Source organism: Balaenoptera borealis, assembly GCF_965194805.1.
Source record: "Balaenoptera borealis genome assembly, chromosome: 3".
Taxonomy (NCBI): domain Eukaryota; kingdom Metazoa; phylum Chordata; class Mammalia; order Artiodactyla; family Balaenopteridae; genus Balaenoptera; species Balaenoptera borealis.
This window is the reverse complement of record NC_138866.1, coordinates 28,177,134-28,192,946: the sequence shown is the minus strand read 5'-3', so window position 1 is coordinate 28,192,946 and position 15,813 is coordinate 28,177,134. Positions and strand designations below refer to the sequence as shown.

The following is a 15,813-nucleotide window of genomic DNA, read 5'->3' as shown; positions in this document are numbered from 1 at the left end:
ATGGAGTTTCCTTAAAAAACTAAAAATAGACTACCATACGACCCAGCTATCCCACTACTGGGCATATACCCTGAGAAAATCATAATTCAAAAAGAGTCATGTACCACAATGTTCATTGCAGCACTATTTACAATAGCCAGGACATGGAAGCAACCTAAGTGTCCATCAACAGATGAATGGATAAAGAAGATGTGGCACATATATACAATGGAATATTACTCAGCCATAAAAAGAAACGAAATTAAGTTATTTGTAGAGAGGTGGATGGACCTAGAGTCTGTCATGCAGAGTGAAGTAAGTCAGAAAGAGAAAAGCAAATACCGTATGCTAACACATATATAAGGAATCTAAAAAAAAAAAAAAAAAAAAGGTTCTGATGAACCTAGGGGCAGGACAGGGATAAAGATGCAGACACAGAGAATGGACTTGAGGACACGGGGAGGGGGAAGGGTAAGCTGGGACGAAGTGAGAGAGTAACACTGACATATATACACTACCAAATGTAAAACAGATAGCTAGTGGGAAGCAGCCGCATAGCACAGGGAGATCAGCTCAGTGCTTTGTGACCACCTAGAGGAGTGGGATAGGGAGGGTGGGAGGGAGGCTTAAGAGGAAGGGGTTATGAGGATATGGGAATATATGTATACATATAGCTGATTCACTTTGTGATACAGCAGAAACTAACACAACATTGTAAAGCAATTATACTCCAGTAAAGATGTTAAAAAAAAAAAAAAGAACTAGTTGTGCATATTCTATTGCGCCTTGGTGTGATTTTTTTTTTAAAGAACAATGTTGCCACCTGGTGGAGAAATAAATTGCAGCCCTTTCAAAGAGGGGTGGTGGGCCGGGAAAACTTAAAATTCAAAGGCAAAAGATACTGGCTAATGGGAAAAAATAAGATGGTTCTGTGGAATCCCAAATATGGAAGAATTAAGGCAGGTGTGGGGCCCATGAATTTTAAAAAAGGGAGGAAAATTAATTATACTGTGCCTATAGGATTCATTATACAAATTTAAAAGAGGCCAATTAAGTTTAGCTTATCAAAAAGTATTCAAAGCATAAATTTAAAGAAAAAATTATTTCCATTACGTGATTAACAAAAGGAGCATACATTGGTAGGTTGCAATTAATATTTTTAAAATAATTTTTTTTAGTCTTTCTTCTTTTGACAAAGTGATAATACCCATTTCAGCAAATTTAGCTGATAAAAGAAAATGAAAAACCCTCCCCTCACAACTACATAACTTAAAGATAACCATTGTTAATATTTTGGTATATTGTCTTTACTTTTTCCACCTCTGCTATGTATAAGTATATATATATATATATATATTTTTTTTTTTAACAAGATCTAGTAGCAGCAGGTCTCTTTTTTTTTTTTTAAGTTTAATTTTTTAAATTTATTTATGGCTGTGTTGGGTCTTCGTTTCTGTGCGAGGGCTTTCTCTAGTTGTGGCAAGTGGGGGCCACTCCTCATCGCGGTGCGCGGGCCTCTCATTGTCGCGGCCTCTCTTGTTGTGGAGCACAGGCTCCAGACGCGCAGGCTCAGTAATTGTGGCTCACGGTCCTAGTTGCTCCGCGGCACGTGGGATCCTCCCAGACCAGGACTCGAACCCGTGTCCCCTGCACTGGCAGGCAGATTCTCAACCACTGCGCCACCAGGGAAGCCCCTGTATAAGTATATTTTAAAGTATCTACAATATATGCTATTTTTACAAAAATGAGGTTATGATGTACAAATTGTTTGTTAACCTGATTTTTTGACTTTACATATTGTGAACATTTTTCAATGCCATTATGTATTTTTCTATAAAACCCTTTGACTAGATGCATGGAATTTCACTGGGTAGATATATCATGATTTACTAGTCGGTCCCTTGTTGTTGGACATTTGGACTTTTTTCTAATTTTTCACTATTATAAACTGAGGAACATCTAAGTAACAAAGTATTTTTCTATATTTTTAATTAGTTTTTAGGATAACTTCTTAGAAGTTATAGTGAAATTTATAGGTTAAATTAGAACGTGAACTTTTAAGGTTTTTCATATACATTGCCTAATTATCTTTCAAAAGATTTATTTATTAATTTATAGATTTTTGGGGAGCCCAATGGCAATTGAAAGGTCCACCCCCCCATCCCACTGGGATGGTAGACATTACCACAAACTTATATATTGACATTAATTTTGAAGTCTTTGACAATATGAGGCCATTTTTTAAAAATTGTATAAAAAATACAGGAAGAGGGCTTCCCTGGTGGCGCAGTGGTTGAGAATCTGCCTGTCAATGCAGGGGACACGGGTTCGAGCCCTGGTCTGGGAAGATCCCACATGCCGCAGAGCAGCTAGGCCCGTGAGCCACAATTACTGAGCCTGCGCGTCTGGAGCCTGTGCTCCACAACAAGAGAGGCCGCGACAGTGAGAGGCCCGCGCACCGCGATGAAGAGTGGCCCCCACTTGCCACAACTAGAGAAAGCCCTCGCACAGAAACGAAGACCCAACACAGCCATAAATAAATAAATAAAAATTAAAAAAAAAATACAGGAAGAAAGAAGAACATCTGAAATCATATGATATGGATCAAATGGAGATTTAATGCTGTTAGGAGAGAGATCACAGTAAGGAAAATTGTGAAGTATAAGGGAGGACAATGTTAGACATAAAATAACTAACCACTGTATTAAATGGTCACTATTCTAAATATTTTATGTGTATTATTTGTTATTTAATCTTTGTCACACCTCTCTGAGAATAGCTACTATTATTATCCTCTTTTTACCCTTAGAGAAGATGAGTGACTTGTCCAAACAGCTGGTAAGAGAGGTAACAGTTGAACTCTGGTCTGTGTGATGGAAAGCTCTTCTCTACTGCCTTTTCTTGTGGCATGAATATTAGATTGAGTGTGCCGATTTCAGTCTGATTGGCTCTTGCCAGTATATATAGCCTTCAGGATCATAGCTTTAAGTTAGCTCAATTCTCTTTGCCTGGAAGAATTTTATGTCCTTTTTATTCTATGTAGCTTTAGAGGATAGAAGGATCTGTCTATGGGAATCACAGGGAGATACTTTTTAGATTGATACTAGGAAGAATTTTCTAAAAATAGGAACTCTTAAAAGGGCAGCCTAGTGAATTAATAGGATTTGATTAGTGATACTTCTGTCTCTAGATATTTTTCTCATAGAAGAGATTCCTATATTAAGTGGGAGGTTTGTATAGTCTGACTCCTAAGATTCCTGGTAATTCTAAAATATTATGATTCTGTGAGCCCACACATTTAAAATGAAGATATTTGGGGGGGGAAATGAGTATGATAATAACTTATCTGAATGTTCTGAAAACTGTTATTCATGAAAAGCTTTTTAGAAACTCAATACTGATCTTGTAAATCTATAGACGATTATTAGAAGTATGGTACTCAGAGGGAGGGCATGGAGTTTTTCTGTGTGTTCAGGATTAAGAGGTAATGTATAACAGAAAATATTTCTTGACTGCGAATTTTCTACGAATATGCCCCAATCCACCCCATTTCCTACTGACCATTCTTTTTTTTCGTTATTTTAATTTTAGCTGAAGGAGGACTTAAGGAACACAGAGCAGAAACATCAGGAGACTCTTAGGAGATTGGAAGGCAGGTTTTTGGAAGAAAAGGTACAGCATATTTGCATTAATAAATAAATATTTTGTGTACTAGAACGACGTAAGTATATTTATATGTATTCTGAGACATCAGCTTTTCACTTGGTATCTTATTAGAAGATTATCTTTTCCCCCCCTCTTAGTTAGAGATTCTTGAAATCCTCAAGAGAGATTGTCATCTGACCAAGGCTTCAGGACACATCCCCCCACCCCAGCTTGGTGTCTCCTGGTGGAACTAAAGCTCCATGTACCACTTTTTGTAGGGGAGATGGGATTAGAGAGGTTGCTCTGATACACGTGAGGGTCTTCCCTTAGTCAAGCCAACTAAGGATGTTAATAAAAGGGGCTCAGGACTTCCCTGGTGGTGCAGTGGTGTAGAATCCGCCTACCAGTGCAGGGGACACGGGTTCGAACCCTGGTCCAGGAAGATCCCACATGCCGCGGAGCAACTAAGCCCATGCACCACAACTACTGAGCCTGCGCTCTAAAGCCCGCGAGCCACAATTACTGAAGCCCGTGTGCCTTGAGCCCGTGCTCCGCAACAAGAGAAGCCACCGCAGTGAGAAGCCCGCGCACCACAACAAAGAGTGGCCCCCGTGTGCGCAGCAACGAAGACCCAAAGCAGCCATAAATAAATAAATAAATAAATAAATAAATAAATAAAAAGGGGGCTCATAAATGTTCCTTAGCACATCACAAACTTCCACATTTCTCTGTGCTTCTAAAGTTAATTCTGAGTCCCCCTGGTTTATCTTTAATTCTTTCAATTTTTTCTTTAAATTTTCATCCTTAGGAAAGAAATGAATAAATTTTTTCACAAATTGGTGGGAATGTAGGGAAGTGAGGGTGAGGCAAATAAGTACTCATATCAGGTTTATATAAAAGGATTTGCTTTCAAAAGTGGCTCTAGGTTTCCAGTTTGTGTATTGAATAACCTGGGAGTGGGGCAGGAGCAGTATCTAGATGCTTTCCCTCTCAGGCACTTCCTGGCACTGCTAGGAGTGGAAGTGCTAGGAACGGGCTGCTCTCAGCTGCCTCTTTCCTCACTCCACCCTACACTGGATCTCTCTCCTACTTGGTGTAACATTCCACAAACAAATGTTAGAAGTGCTTGGTCAGTTTACAGATTACTTGAATGACAGTGCTTATATAAATAGGATTTTTATGTCTAGAAGTAGGTGGCTGCTGGCCTTTCCCTCATAATTGCAAGATGGTTAATGCAGCTCTGAGAGTCATCTCTTTTAGGGCGGGAAGAAGGGAGGCTCCATCTGTATCTGTCCCTTTTATCTGGAAACCATAAAACTTTCCCCAGAAGCTCCTAGCAGATTTCTTCTTACATCTCTCTGATTGTCCAGAACCATGTTATAATGGACGCCAGGAAAAGAGGGTGTTTTGTTTCTCCAGCCACTGGTGGAAGCTGGGAAGGAAAAAGGAAGATGGGAATGAGTGTTGGGTTGTCCAGCCACAGCAGTGTCTGCCTTACCATGTGAGGTACAGACTTGATGGTTAGATACAACTCCTATACTGGTTTGAGCCCCGGTGCTGCTGGTCCATGGCAATGGGCTTTCTAGTAAGCCCTGTTCATTCATCTCATACCTCAGCATGTTCCACCTGATCATATAAAGGACTTCCCTCAGGTTATTAGTATTTTGTTGTGTTTTCCCATTTAATCCTTTCTGTTCCTTGAACCACCAAACCCTTCCCCACCTGCATATTTTTGTACTTGCTATTCTCTCTTCCTGAAATGTTCTTATCGCAGTTCTGGCTTATTCTCATTCTTCAGAGCTCAAATGTCATCTCCTCAAAGAGATAATCCCTAAACCCAATCTAAAATTACCCCCCTCAGTTACTATCTGTTTCGTTACCCCATTTATTTCGTTTATAGCATTTATCACAGTCTATTAATTCTCTTATTTGTTTACTTGCTGGGAGGCTGTAAAGCATCAAATTGCCTGCATATGAATCCCTGCTCTGCCATTTACTAGCTGTATGATTTTGGACAAGTCACTAACTTTTCTCTCAATTTCCTCAGTCCTTGTCTTTGGGGACAATAATAGTACCTAATTCATAGGTATCTAATTACATTGTTGTGAGAAGTAAATAATACATGTGTAGAACCATGCCTGGCACATAGTAAATGCTCAATGCATTTTAATTATTATTACTGTTTGGATCTCATCCTAGAATATAAGCTCCATGAGAACAGGAACCTTATCTGTTATGTTCACCACAGCATCTCTAGTATCTTAAAAAATCTGGTACACTATTAGTACTCAATAGGAATTTGTTGAATGAATGAATAAATGATTCTCATCACATTGTATTTAACAGAAACTTCTCCCAGCTCTGCTTTCCAGGTCTGATGTGGAATTTTTTTCTATTTATATGTCATTTTGCTTTTTTAATGGTGAAATTGGGAAGTACCCTAAAGTGTCTGTGTTCACACTATCCTCTTTGCTGGCTCCTCCACTGATACTTGGAGTACTTCACGTCAGGTCATGTGGACAGGAGCATTTTGTTTGACATTATAAAATAAATACTTAACTTTTTATGTGTAGAATTTGTTGTTAGAAATATAACTGTATTAAAACAGCCTATTTTCTTTTTTAGCACCGACTAGAAAAAGAGGCTGAGAAGAAGATAATAATGCTGGCAGACAGAGCCCACCATGAAGCTGTTGTGTAGGAGATCGCTGCCTCTTTTTTCTTTCTAATAGCCTCTCTTACCTCTTTGCTAGTCTTTTTGGTTCTTATCATGTTTTCTACCCCCTTCTCTCCTGGTTTGCTTTCTTCAAATTTTCTGGTTTACTTTCCAGCACTGTTTCTTTCTCTCTGTATACCCACCCCTTTTCCATCCACCCTTTTTGTAGCAGCATAGTGTGGAGAAAAGAACCTGGGCTTTGAAGTTACACTTTGGTTCTCAACATGTATACTGACTGTAAGAAGATTTCTTAACTTTTTTGAAATTAAATTTCTTCATCTAAAAATGGGGTCAATAATGGCAACTGTGCACAGTTGTCATGAGGTATATTAGTGAAAGTAACACTAAATTGCACTATGTTAATAAACTAAGTCTCAATGGTTTATTTCTAATCTAGTGTGGGTCTGACAGCTCTACTCCAGGGGTGATTCAGGAACCTGGGCTGCTTCCATCTTGTTCTTCATGTCCAGTCACATGTACAAAGAACATGGGAAACTCATACCTGCCCTTAATTGCCTTGGACTGGAAGTAACACGTCCCTTTTTACTTTCCTGTTGGTGAGAACTTAGTTCTCAAGATCCCCACCTAACTATTGAGTACCCACCATAAGGTAAATAAGTGCTGGTCATTATTATTTTTTTAAATTATTGAATATTATTATTTTTTGGTTGCCCTGTGCAGCTTGCGGGATCTTAGTTCCCTGACCAGGGATTGAACCCGGGCGGGCCACGTCAGTGAAATTGCCGAGTCCTAACCACTGGACTGCCAGGGAATTCCAGATGATCATTATTATTAATGTTAGGGGATAAAGCAGTCATTGTTCTAGTTTGGTAATATTTAAAACTTAGGTCTGTGTTTTGGGATCTTATATCTATCTATTTCAGGCAATTGAACAATGCTGGAAGAGCTGTTTTTAAAGAGAATGTTTATCTCCAGAAAGCTCTCGCATACCACCTGAAGGAAGCTGATGCTCTACAAAAAAACTCTCAGAAGTTGCAAGAGACTCAGACTTCCCTTTTACAGCAAAAGGTTCATTTAGATTTTGTTTCCTTTTTTTGTAAAGATTGGGTTGGTGAATACTAAGAATTGAGTATAGTAGTGATACATAAGGACAATAGGACAATTTTTCTTCTGTCTGGATGGTGTGTTTTTCTTATGTGAAAAGTTAATTACTGAATGACTTATAAGAAACTTTAGACTTGGCTTTATAAAGAATACATCCAGGGGCTTCCCTGGTGGCGCAGTGGTTGAGAATCTGCCTGCTAATGCAGGGGACACGGGTTCGAGCCCTGGTCTGGGAAGATCCCACATGCCACGGAGCAGCTGGGCCCGTGAGCCACAACTACTGAGCCTGCGCGTCTGGAACCTGTGCCCCGCGACGGGAGGGGCCGCGATAGTGAAAGGCCCGCGCACCGCGATGAAGAGCGGTTCCCGCACCGCGGTGAAGAGTGGCCCCCACTTGCCTCAACTAGAGAAAGCCCTCGCATGAACCGAAGACCCAACACAGCCAAAAATAAAATAAATAAATAAATAAATAAAGTAGCTATAAAAAAGAAAAGTGCTTTTAAAAAAAAAAAAAAAAAAAAAAAAAGAATACATCCGAAACATAAATATAACTCCTGTCCTCTACTACCTTAGTATTCATTTTACTTTGCTTAGAGTTGGTCCCTGAATCACTTAGGAATAAGTCCTCAGTTGTGACAACAATGGTTTCCCCATATAAGGTGTATTCTCTCCCTAAAGGAAGTCTGGAGGTAAGCAATCCAGAGCTGGAATGGTAGTGCCACAAATTCGGCAGACACTCGGGCTCCTCAACTTTGTTCTGCAACATATGGCTTATCTCCTCAGAGTCACCTCATGGCCCCCAGCAGCTGCTGGAGCTCTAACAACAGGGAGGAAGAAGGACAAGAAGGAAAACAGCATGCCCCTCCCTTTAGAGCTCTTCCTGGAAGTCCTATACAAATTTCTACTCGCAGCTCTTCCATCAGAGCTTAGTCACGTGGCTTTGCTGAACACAAGGGAAACTGGGAATTTACTAAACTGGGCTTACTACCTTTCTGAATAAAATTGGGGTTTTATTATGAAGGAGGAAATGGAAAATGGACACTAGGATAGGCAACTAGCAGACTGCCACAGTTTGCAGTATATAGTTGTTAAATTACTGTTTTACTGTACAGTCTTACTGATTTTGGAAATTTTTTTGATAATATAAAATATTGAACTTTTTATAATTTTAGAGGAAGGAAAGTTTCTTAATTAGCAAAATTTGTGGCCTTCCTAAGTCCAGACAGGGACTCTTGATGTTTCTTACTCTTTATGCACAGAATACCAAAATATCACCATTGCAACCTGGCCTCAAACTCAAATCTCAGGAAGTAATGGATATTAGTGAGGAACTTTTAAGTTCTGAAATTAATTTAAAAAAAAAAATCTCTCACCTCTCTCATCTTTCTGTTTTAGGAGATCAATGATCTGTTGGTTAAGGAAAAGATAATGCAGCTTACCCAGCAGAGATTACAAATCCAAACTCTTCAGAAGAAGGTAGTAAGCTTGGAGACTGCCCTGAGTTGTATGACCAAAGAGTTTGAGACTGAGGTTTTAAAACTGCAGCAGCAGGCAATGGTAGAGAACCAAGCGGGTCAGAGTGAAAATTTCAAGCTGCAGCATCTTCTTCAGATGAAGGACAAGGAAATGAATCGAGTAAAGAAGCTGGCCAAGAACATACTAGATGAAAGAACAGAAGTGGAAAGATTCTTTTTAGATGCTCTACACCAAGTAAAGCAACAGATCCTATTTAGCAGAAAGCATTATAAACAGGTAGCACAAGCTGCTTTCAATTTTAAAATGAGAGAGGCATGTGCAGGAAGAACAGAATATCCCAAAATCCGAACATTTGATGGCAGAGAGCACAGCACCAATAGTGTGAATCAGGATCTTATGGAGGCCGATAAATGGTACTAATAACGCTTTAATATTTTGCCTTCGTACTGCTCTTCTTGTGCCCTTTACAGAAATAAAAACCCTGAAAAGTTCAGTTTGGTAATATCTAAGTATTGACTAGATTACTCAGTAAGTTACTTGAGGAGAGGAACTGTCTTACTCATCTTTGTAACCCCTATGCTTAGCATACTGTGTGGGACTTAGTAGGTATTCTTAGTAGATGTCCCCCCTTTCTTGTGTGACAGAGACTTGTTAAAGGGATTATTTGTTCCATTTTGAATGTCATTGTAATATCTTTTAACATGTTCCTTTATTTTGTTTCCTATAAATTTGTTATAAAGGTTTGATTAGATTCAGGTTAAACATTTTTGATAAACATAGTTTTCACAAATATTTTGTAATGTTCCCTTTACTATTCTGAGATGAAATTCATAGGTAATAATATCTAATCAAACCTATAATTTAAAAAATCAATATAACAATTCTTTGCAGAAACTCTTTGTTGTACAGAACTGTCCTATGAATTGGAGGACACCCGGTAGTACCCCCTCCATCATTGTATTAACCAAAAGTCCCCACAAGGCTTTAAAATACACTAGAGATCTACTGCCACCATGATAAAGGTGGTAGAATGATTGAGACATTTGTAGACTATATACAATGGTTGTTTCCTGTTAGCATTTTAATCTGTTTGAATACTTTTCTTCCTATAAACCATGGATTAAATTATAGTGCATTTTAAAGATTATTCTGAAAAAATTGTTTTATATCCCAACATGATTAGATTCTTCAAAGGCCTTAAGAAACTTAAAACGACTCCCTACTACTATGACTTAACATCTTATTGAGAGGGCTTCCAAATGTGTTTTCTGTTTTAAATTATTTTTTAATAGGCTAATATGTAGGTTCTTTTAAATTGTATAGCTGTTGGGAAGGTTGGACATGGCCAGTGACTCTTCTTCAAAAATGTCCAGACTATAGTTTTTTTACCTTCTTGCCATATTCAGAAGTCTGTTAATAACACTATTACTATTATTCTAATAATAGTTATTATAATAACTATTACCAAGAGAGTCACTTTATTTTTTTATTTAATAAGTCAAGCAAGTTGAGCCCCCACCATACATAAGGCAGTTTCTTTTACATTTTTTAAATCTACTGTATATTAAGTGGTATATAAGTTTTCAGAGGAAGGTGCATAAAATGATTCTTCACATTGTTGTTGCAGAAAGTGGACACTTCCCTATTCTGCCTCATGAGCAACTTATCACTTTAATCCTGCCAGGAAGGCAGAAATTGTAGTTAAAATATTACATTATCTGCTTAAGAGGCAGATTGGGGAAGGACAATTAAAGTATATGGTGATTATAAGGCAAAACCTAAACTTAAAACTAACCCAACTGACGTATATGAAAAAATATTTCTTACGTTATACATCAATACTCTATCTACATGTCAGCCAACTTTTGTAAATAGCAAGTAGACTATGAATCCTTTGGAAAAGTTATGGTATAGATAAATACCTTCCTGGAAGGCTTAGCTGCCTCTTAAGCAGATAATGATACATACAAAGACGAAAGGTACAAGAAAAAAACAGTTGTTTGATGAAATTATTTGGAGGTAAGAAATAGACTAGATAAGTTACATGTTATTTTATATATTTACCTCTTATCACTCTATTTTCATAGCAAAATATCTAATACTAAAGACTTGCTAAAAAGGAATTTATCAGTAATTTCACCAAACAACTGTTTTTTTCTTGTACCTTTTGTCTTTGTGTTATCTGGATACATAATATTGCATTACAACTTTCTTTTTTGCTTATTTGCTTAATGTTTGAGCACAGATTTTTTTCATGTTGTTAGTTTTTCTTATTTTCAGTTTAATGACTACATAACACTTCAAATTGGCTACCATGTTAATGTGCTTTTCAAATTTATGATTTTGTAATGGACATTGTTTGCTTTGTAGTCATTCCATTTGGAAACCTCATAATATTCAGTTATGATTTAGAAATTTTCTCATGTTTACATTTTTTATATTTTTTAAAAAGAAGAGATGCTTACTTTGACCATTTTTTTTCATTTTTTTCTTTGAAATTCTTTAGGACAGATATTCAAGGAAATATGGACATTGGAGATTTGACCTGGGAGCAGAAAGAGAAAGTCTTGAGGTTGCTCTTTGCAAAAATGAATGGCTTTGTTCCTAGGTAACTCCCTATTTCAGTAGTGAAATACCAATTTGCTATCAAACCTAGAGGCCATATAGGAAAAGTGAATGTATTCTTACTTAGAATTAAGGGACTGGGAAAGGACCAGAAAATATCAATATAAAAGGGTCATACTGCTTAGCTACTGCAACTCCCAGAGATAAAGAATAGGAGATGTGTAAGTGAGCACAAAAATGAAAGAGGTATTAGAGTTAAAGGGGAAAGAAAATCGATTAATCTTAGGTGTTTAAGGTAATGCTTCCTGAGAAGGTATAACATTGTTCAGCTGAATGAGTGGTAACGAAAGAGAAGCATAACAATTGTTAAGATTTTATTGGTCTGCAAAGATAAGTAAATTATTTTAAAGCTGATTATTAATCAAGGGGATCTCTAATACCAAGAAAAAGACCTGGAAAGGAAAACAGAAATCCACAGGTACTCCAAATAATTATTTTTAATGATTAGTTTCACTCTCTTTCTTCATTATGTTTTATCAGTGACTATAACGCTGGTTATAGTCACTTTATAGTAACTATAAAGTGGCTAAAATAAATCAACCACTTACTGATTGCTTGTTAAATGCTTGGCACCATTGTATTGTGGGGATTCAAAAGAATCAAGGGACATTGCCTTTGATCTCAAAGAGCTTACAATTTGGTTGCCCAAACAAAACCAAGCATAACAAGGAAAAAAATTAGGTGAGGCAATAAAGTAAAGATGGAATTCAGACAATATGTCAGTGGGCTAGAGTAGTCAGGGAAGATTGAAAGCGGGTGACTCTGTGGGGTGCCTTGTAAGATAGTGGTAGAGCAGGGAGGGCACATCAGGCAAGGGGTAGACAGCCTAAGAAAAAGCCCAGAGTTAGGAATGGGTGTAGGGTATTTAGGCAACATTGAGGAGAAACTGCCTGTCTTGAGGAAATTTGGTGATGCTATAGAGAAATTACTAATTAGAAATAAGGTTTAACCTATAGACTGAATTATGATGAGCCTTAAAAACCATGCAGAAAATCCTGAACTTTTGTAGATTCTAGAGTAATGTAACATAGTTTTCTTCTCTGCCTTGAAGGAATACAAAGAGCAAGAAGCCAGACTCATACTCTCTCACTGGAAGGGTTCACAGGTCATTGTTCTCAGAGCTGACCTTAACCTAACACAGTGACATGTATGATGGATTAGAGGACAGAAATAAGAGTTGGGACCAACAGAAGCTGCTGCACTGCTCTGGGCACGCAGCGGTGAGGGGTTTAGGCAAGAGTGAGGGCAGTCGGAATAAAGGGGAGAAACTGAGAGACATTAAGGAAGGAGAAACAGGACTTGGTGATAAAGGACAAAAGGAATAAAGAAAAGATGGAGTAAATGTTTAAGATTTTTAGCTTAAGAAATGAAGGAATGGTGGTGTGAAAGGCAAATGAAAAATCTGGAAAGCCAGTGTGAGGGAAATGTTTAAATTTTATTTAATCCATCCATTAATTCATTTAACATATACATATTGAGCGCCAACTATTTACTGAGGATATAGTGTTGAGCAAATAAAGACATCATGCTTGATTTCAGGGAGTTTTTGGTCTACATGGAAGAAAAACATTGTTCAAATCATTACACAAATAAAAAATACAACTATGACATAAGTTCAAAGGAGTGGTATACAGTGGTAAGAGAGCCTAGATTAGGGGAATCTGACCTAATTGAGGAGATCAGGAAAGTCTCTGAGGAAGCAGAAGCTTGAGCTGATCTCTAAAGGTAAGTAGGAACAAAAGGGGGTGGAAAAAACATTCTAGGCAGAAGAAATACAAGTAGTATTTTCAGTGCTGGAGATGTGGCAACATATTGGAGTGAAAACCACTTAAGGCATTTGCAAAGAGTGACTGGAGTACACATGAGAGTTTAGGAAGGGAGATTTGAGCATGTTTAGTGAAAATTGGTATTTGAGTTTAGAAAAGTGGATGAAGATACAGGAATAAAGGGGCTGAGACTAGAACCTTTAGGAATAACCACAATTAAAATAAACAGGAGAATAAAGAAACAGTACAACCAAAAGAGAAGAGTTTAAAGAGTTATAGGCTGAATGGAAGATGAAGGATTTTGAAATGGCTTTTGTGTCTCTGGTAGACTTTCAAAGAGTTTAATTGAAGAGGTAGGGGTAGAATCCAGACCATAGGCACTGAATGTCTGTCTCATTGTGAGTTGATATTTCTGTACCCCAGGAAACACAGCCAGAGTACCAGGCCTCAAGTTCCACACTGTGTTGTTTTCAACACTTGGAGAAACAAAGGAATTTGGGTGAAATCTTTCACACCAAATCAGTGAACTTGAACTGGCCACAATGGGATGATGTCTAAGCCTGTTGGGTGAAAAAAAGATAAGATAGGAATAGGATGATGAAATGTTGAGTTGAAATGAGAAAGCTCAAACCAGCGGGGGAGGAATTAGATGGTAAAAGGTCTTCCAAGGCAAGTGGAGTAATTAGGAAGTTGGTAAGAGTTCACAGTTGGTTGTATATGATTGTGAATCCAACAGTACAATATTTTTCTTTGTGATTGAACTAACTCAAAGGAGTATAACCAATAAACTGCCCTCTTTTAGTGCATCAACAATCACTCCGGCTATATCTCAGGCACTAGTAGTATTTAAGGTACATTTTTTTCATGCATTATTTTTGGACTATTTAATATAGCCAGATTTTGAATGGGGTTATGCTGCTTTCATATGCACCTAATTGAGGACAAGTTTTAGGAGTGGGGTATGTCTTTATCTGCTGGCAAATCAACCTACTATACTTTTTGTAACTCTGTTAATCTCACTTTCAATTTAGAATATTGAAGGGATGATGTTGATTTCCTGGTTTTGTTTTTTTTTTAGATTGAAAAGCAGATTTCTTCAGGGTGATACACACTCAATAGACAGAATGTGAGCCATCTTAGGGGGCAAGAGGGCCTATTTTTCTGTTCTTAAACTAGAGTTTCCAAAGTATAAGAAAAAATTTTCATACTGGGTCTATCTAAATTGGTAACTTTCCTGTGTTTTGAGATTCTTTTTGTGGGAAGGGAATTTTTTGGCCTTGCTTTTGGTCAGTACTCTGGTTCAACCTTGTCCATCACCATTAATAGCTGTTTATTATTATTATTATTATTATTATTATTGTTTTGGCTGCATTGGGTCTTCGTTGCTGCGCGTGGGCTTTCTCTGGTTGCGGCGAGCAGAGGCTACTCTTCGTTGCGGTGTGCAGGCCTCTCATTGTGGTGGTTTCTCTTGTTGTGGAGCACAGGCTCTAGGCACGTGGGCTTCAGTAGTTGTGGCACGTGGGCTCAGTAGCTGTGGCACACGGGCTTAGTTGCTCTGCGGCACACGGGATCTTCCTGGACCAGGGCTCGAACCCGTGTCCCCTGCATTGGCAGGCTGATTCTTAACCACTGTGCCATCAGGGAAGCCCTTAATAGCTATTTTATGAGTATCATCATGATTATATTCATAAATATTTCCATTTCTTAAGTTCAACATGTCTCAAGTTTAAGAGAATGTAAGTTTAAATTAACTTGCCTTATACTGCCTCTATGTGTGTATGAAAGCTCATTTTTGAAAATAAGAAGCCCATCCAACTGAAGCATTTCCCTTTAGCAGTTTTATTTTATTTATTTTTTAAATTTCTATTTACTTATTTATTTTTGGCTGTGTTGGGTCTTCGTTGCTGCGTGCTGGCTTTCTCTAGCTGTGGTGAGCAGGGGCTACTCTTCGTTGTGGTGCACGGGCTTCTCCTTGCAGTGACTTCTCTTGTTGCGGAGCACGGGCTCTAGGAGCACGGGCTTCAGTAGTTGCAACACGTGGGCTCAGTAGTTGTGGCACGCGGGCTCTAGAGCGCAGGCTCAGTAGTTGTGGCCACGGGCTTAGTTGCTCCGCGGCATGTGGGATCTTCCCAGACCAGGGATCGAACCCGTGTCCCCTACATTGGCAGGTGGATTCTTATCCACTGTGCCACCAGGGAAGTCCTATATTTCTTTCTTTCTTCTTCTTATTATTTTTTCCTTTATCAGTTTTAAAGTGTAGTTGAAATACAGGGCATGTGGAGACACTGCCTCATTGTTAACTTATACCCACTACAGGAAATACAGCCAGAGTTCTAGACCTCCAGTTCCAGACTATATTGGTCCTGATGATGAAACAACAAAGGAGTTTGGGTAAGCTCTCTTGACAAAGCAATGAACATGAGCCTGATCACAATGGTGGTTGTAGACATCTTATACATACTAGAATTGAGTGAGAATAACATAACAAGTATATTGTTCTGAACCAAGTTCCATGTGTGTGGTTGTTGACAAATCTTACTTT

General features: G+C 38.3%; 1 protein-coding gene across 6 annotated transcripts in view; it reads left to right on the top strand.

The window, feature by feature from the left end:
* Nucleotides 1-15,813, top strand: part of BBOF1 (basal body orientation factor 1) — a 39,355-nt gene that overhangs the window by 18,724 nt on the left and 4,818 nt on the right. For all 6 annotated transcript variants that reach the window (XM_082383925.1, XM_082383920.1, XM_082383922.1 and 3 more), the window contains 6 exons: nucleotides 3,571-3,651; nucleotides 6,250-6,320; nucleotides 7,224-7,368; nucleotides 8,800-9,293; nucleotides 11,387-11,488; nucleotides 15,588-15,662. In XM_082383925.1, coding sequence (XP_082240051.1) covers nucleotides 3,571-3,651; nucleotides 6,250-6,320; nucleotides 7,224-7,368; nucleotides 8,800-9,293; nucleotides 11,387-11,488; nucleotides 15,588-15,662 — 968 coding nt within the window. The remainder of the gene's footprint in view (nucleotides 1-3,570; nucleotides 3,652-6,249; nucleotides 6,321-7,223; nucleotides 7,369-8,799; nucleotides 9,294-11,386; nucleotides 11,489-15,587; nucleotides 15,663-15,813) is intronic.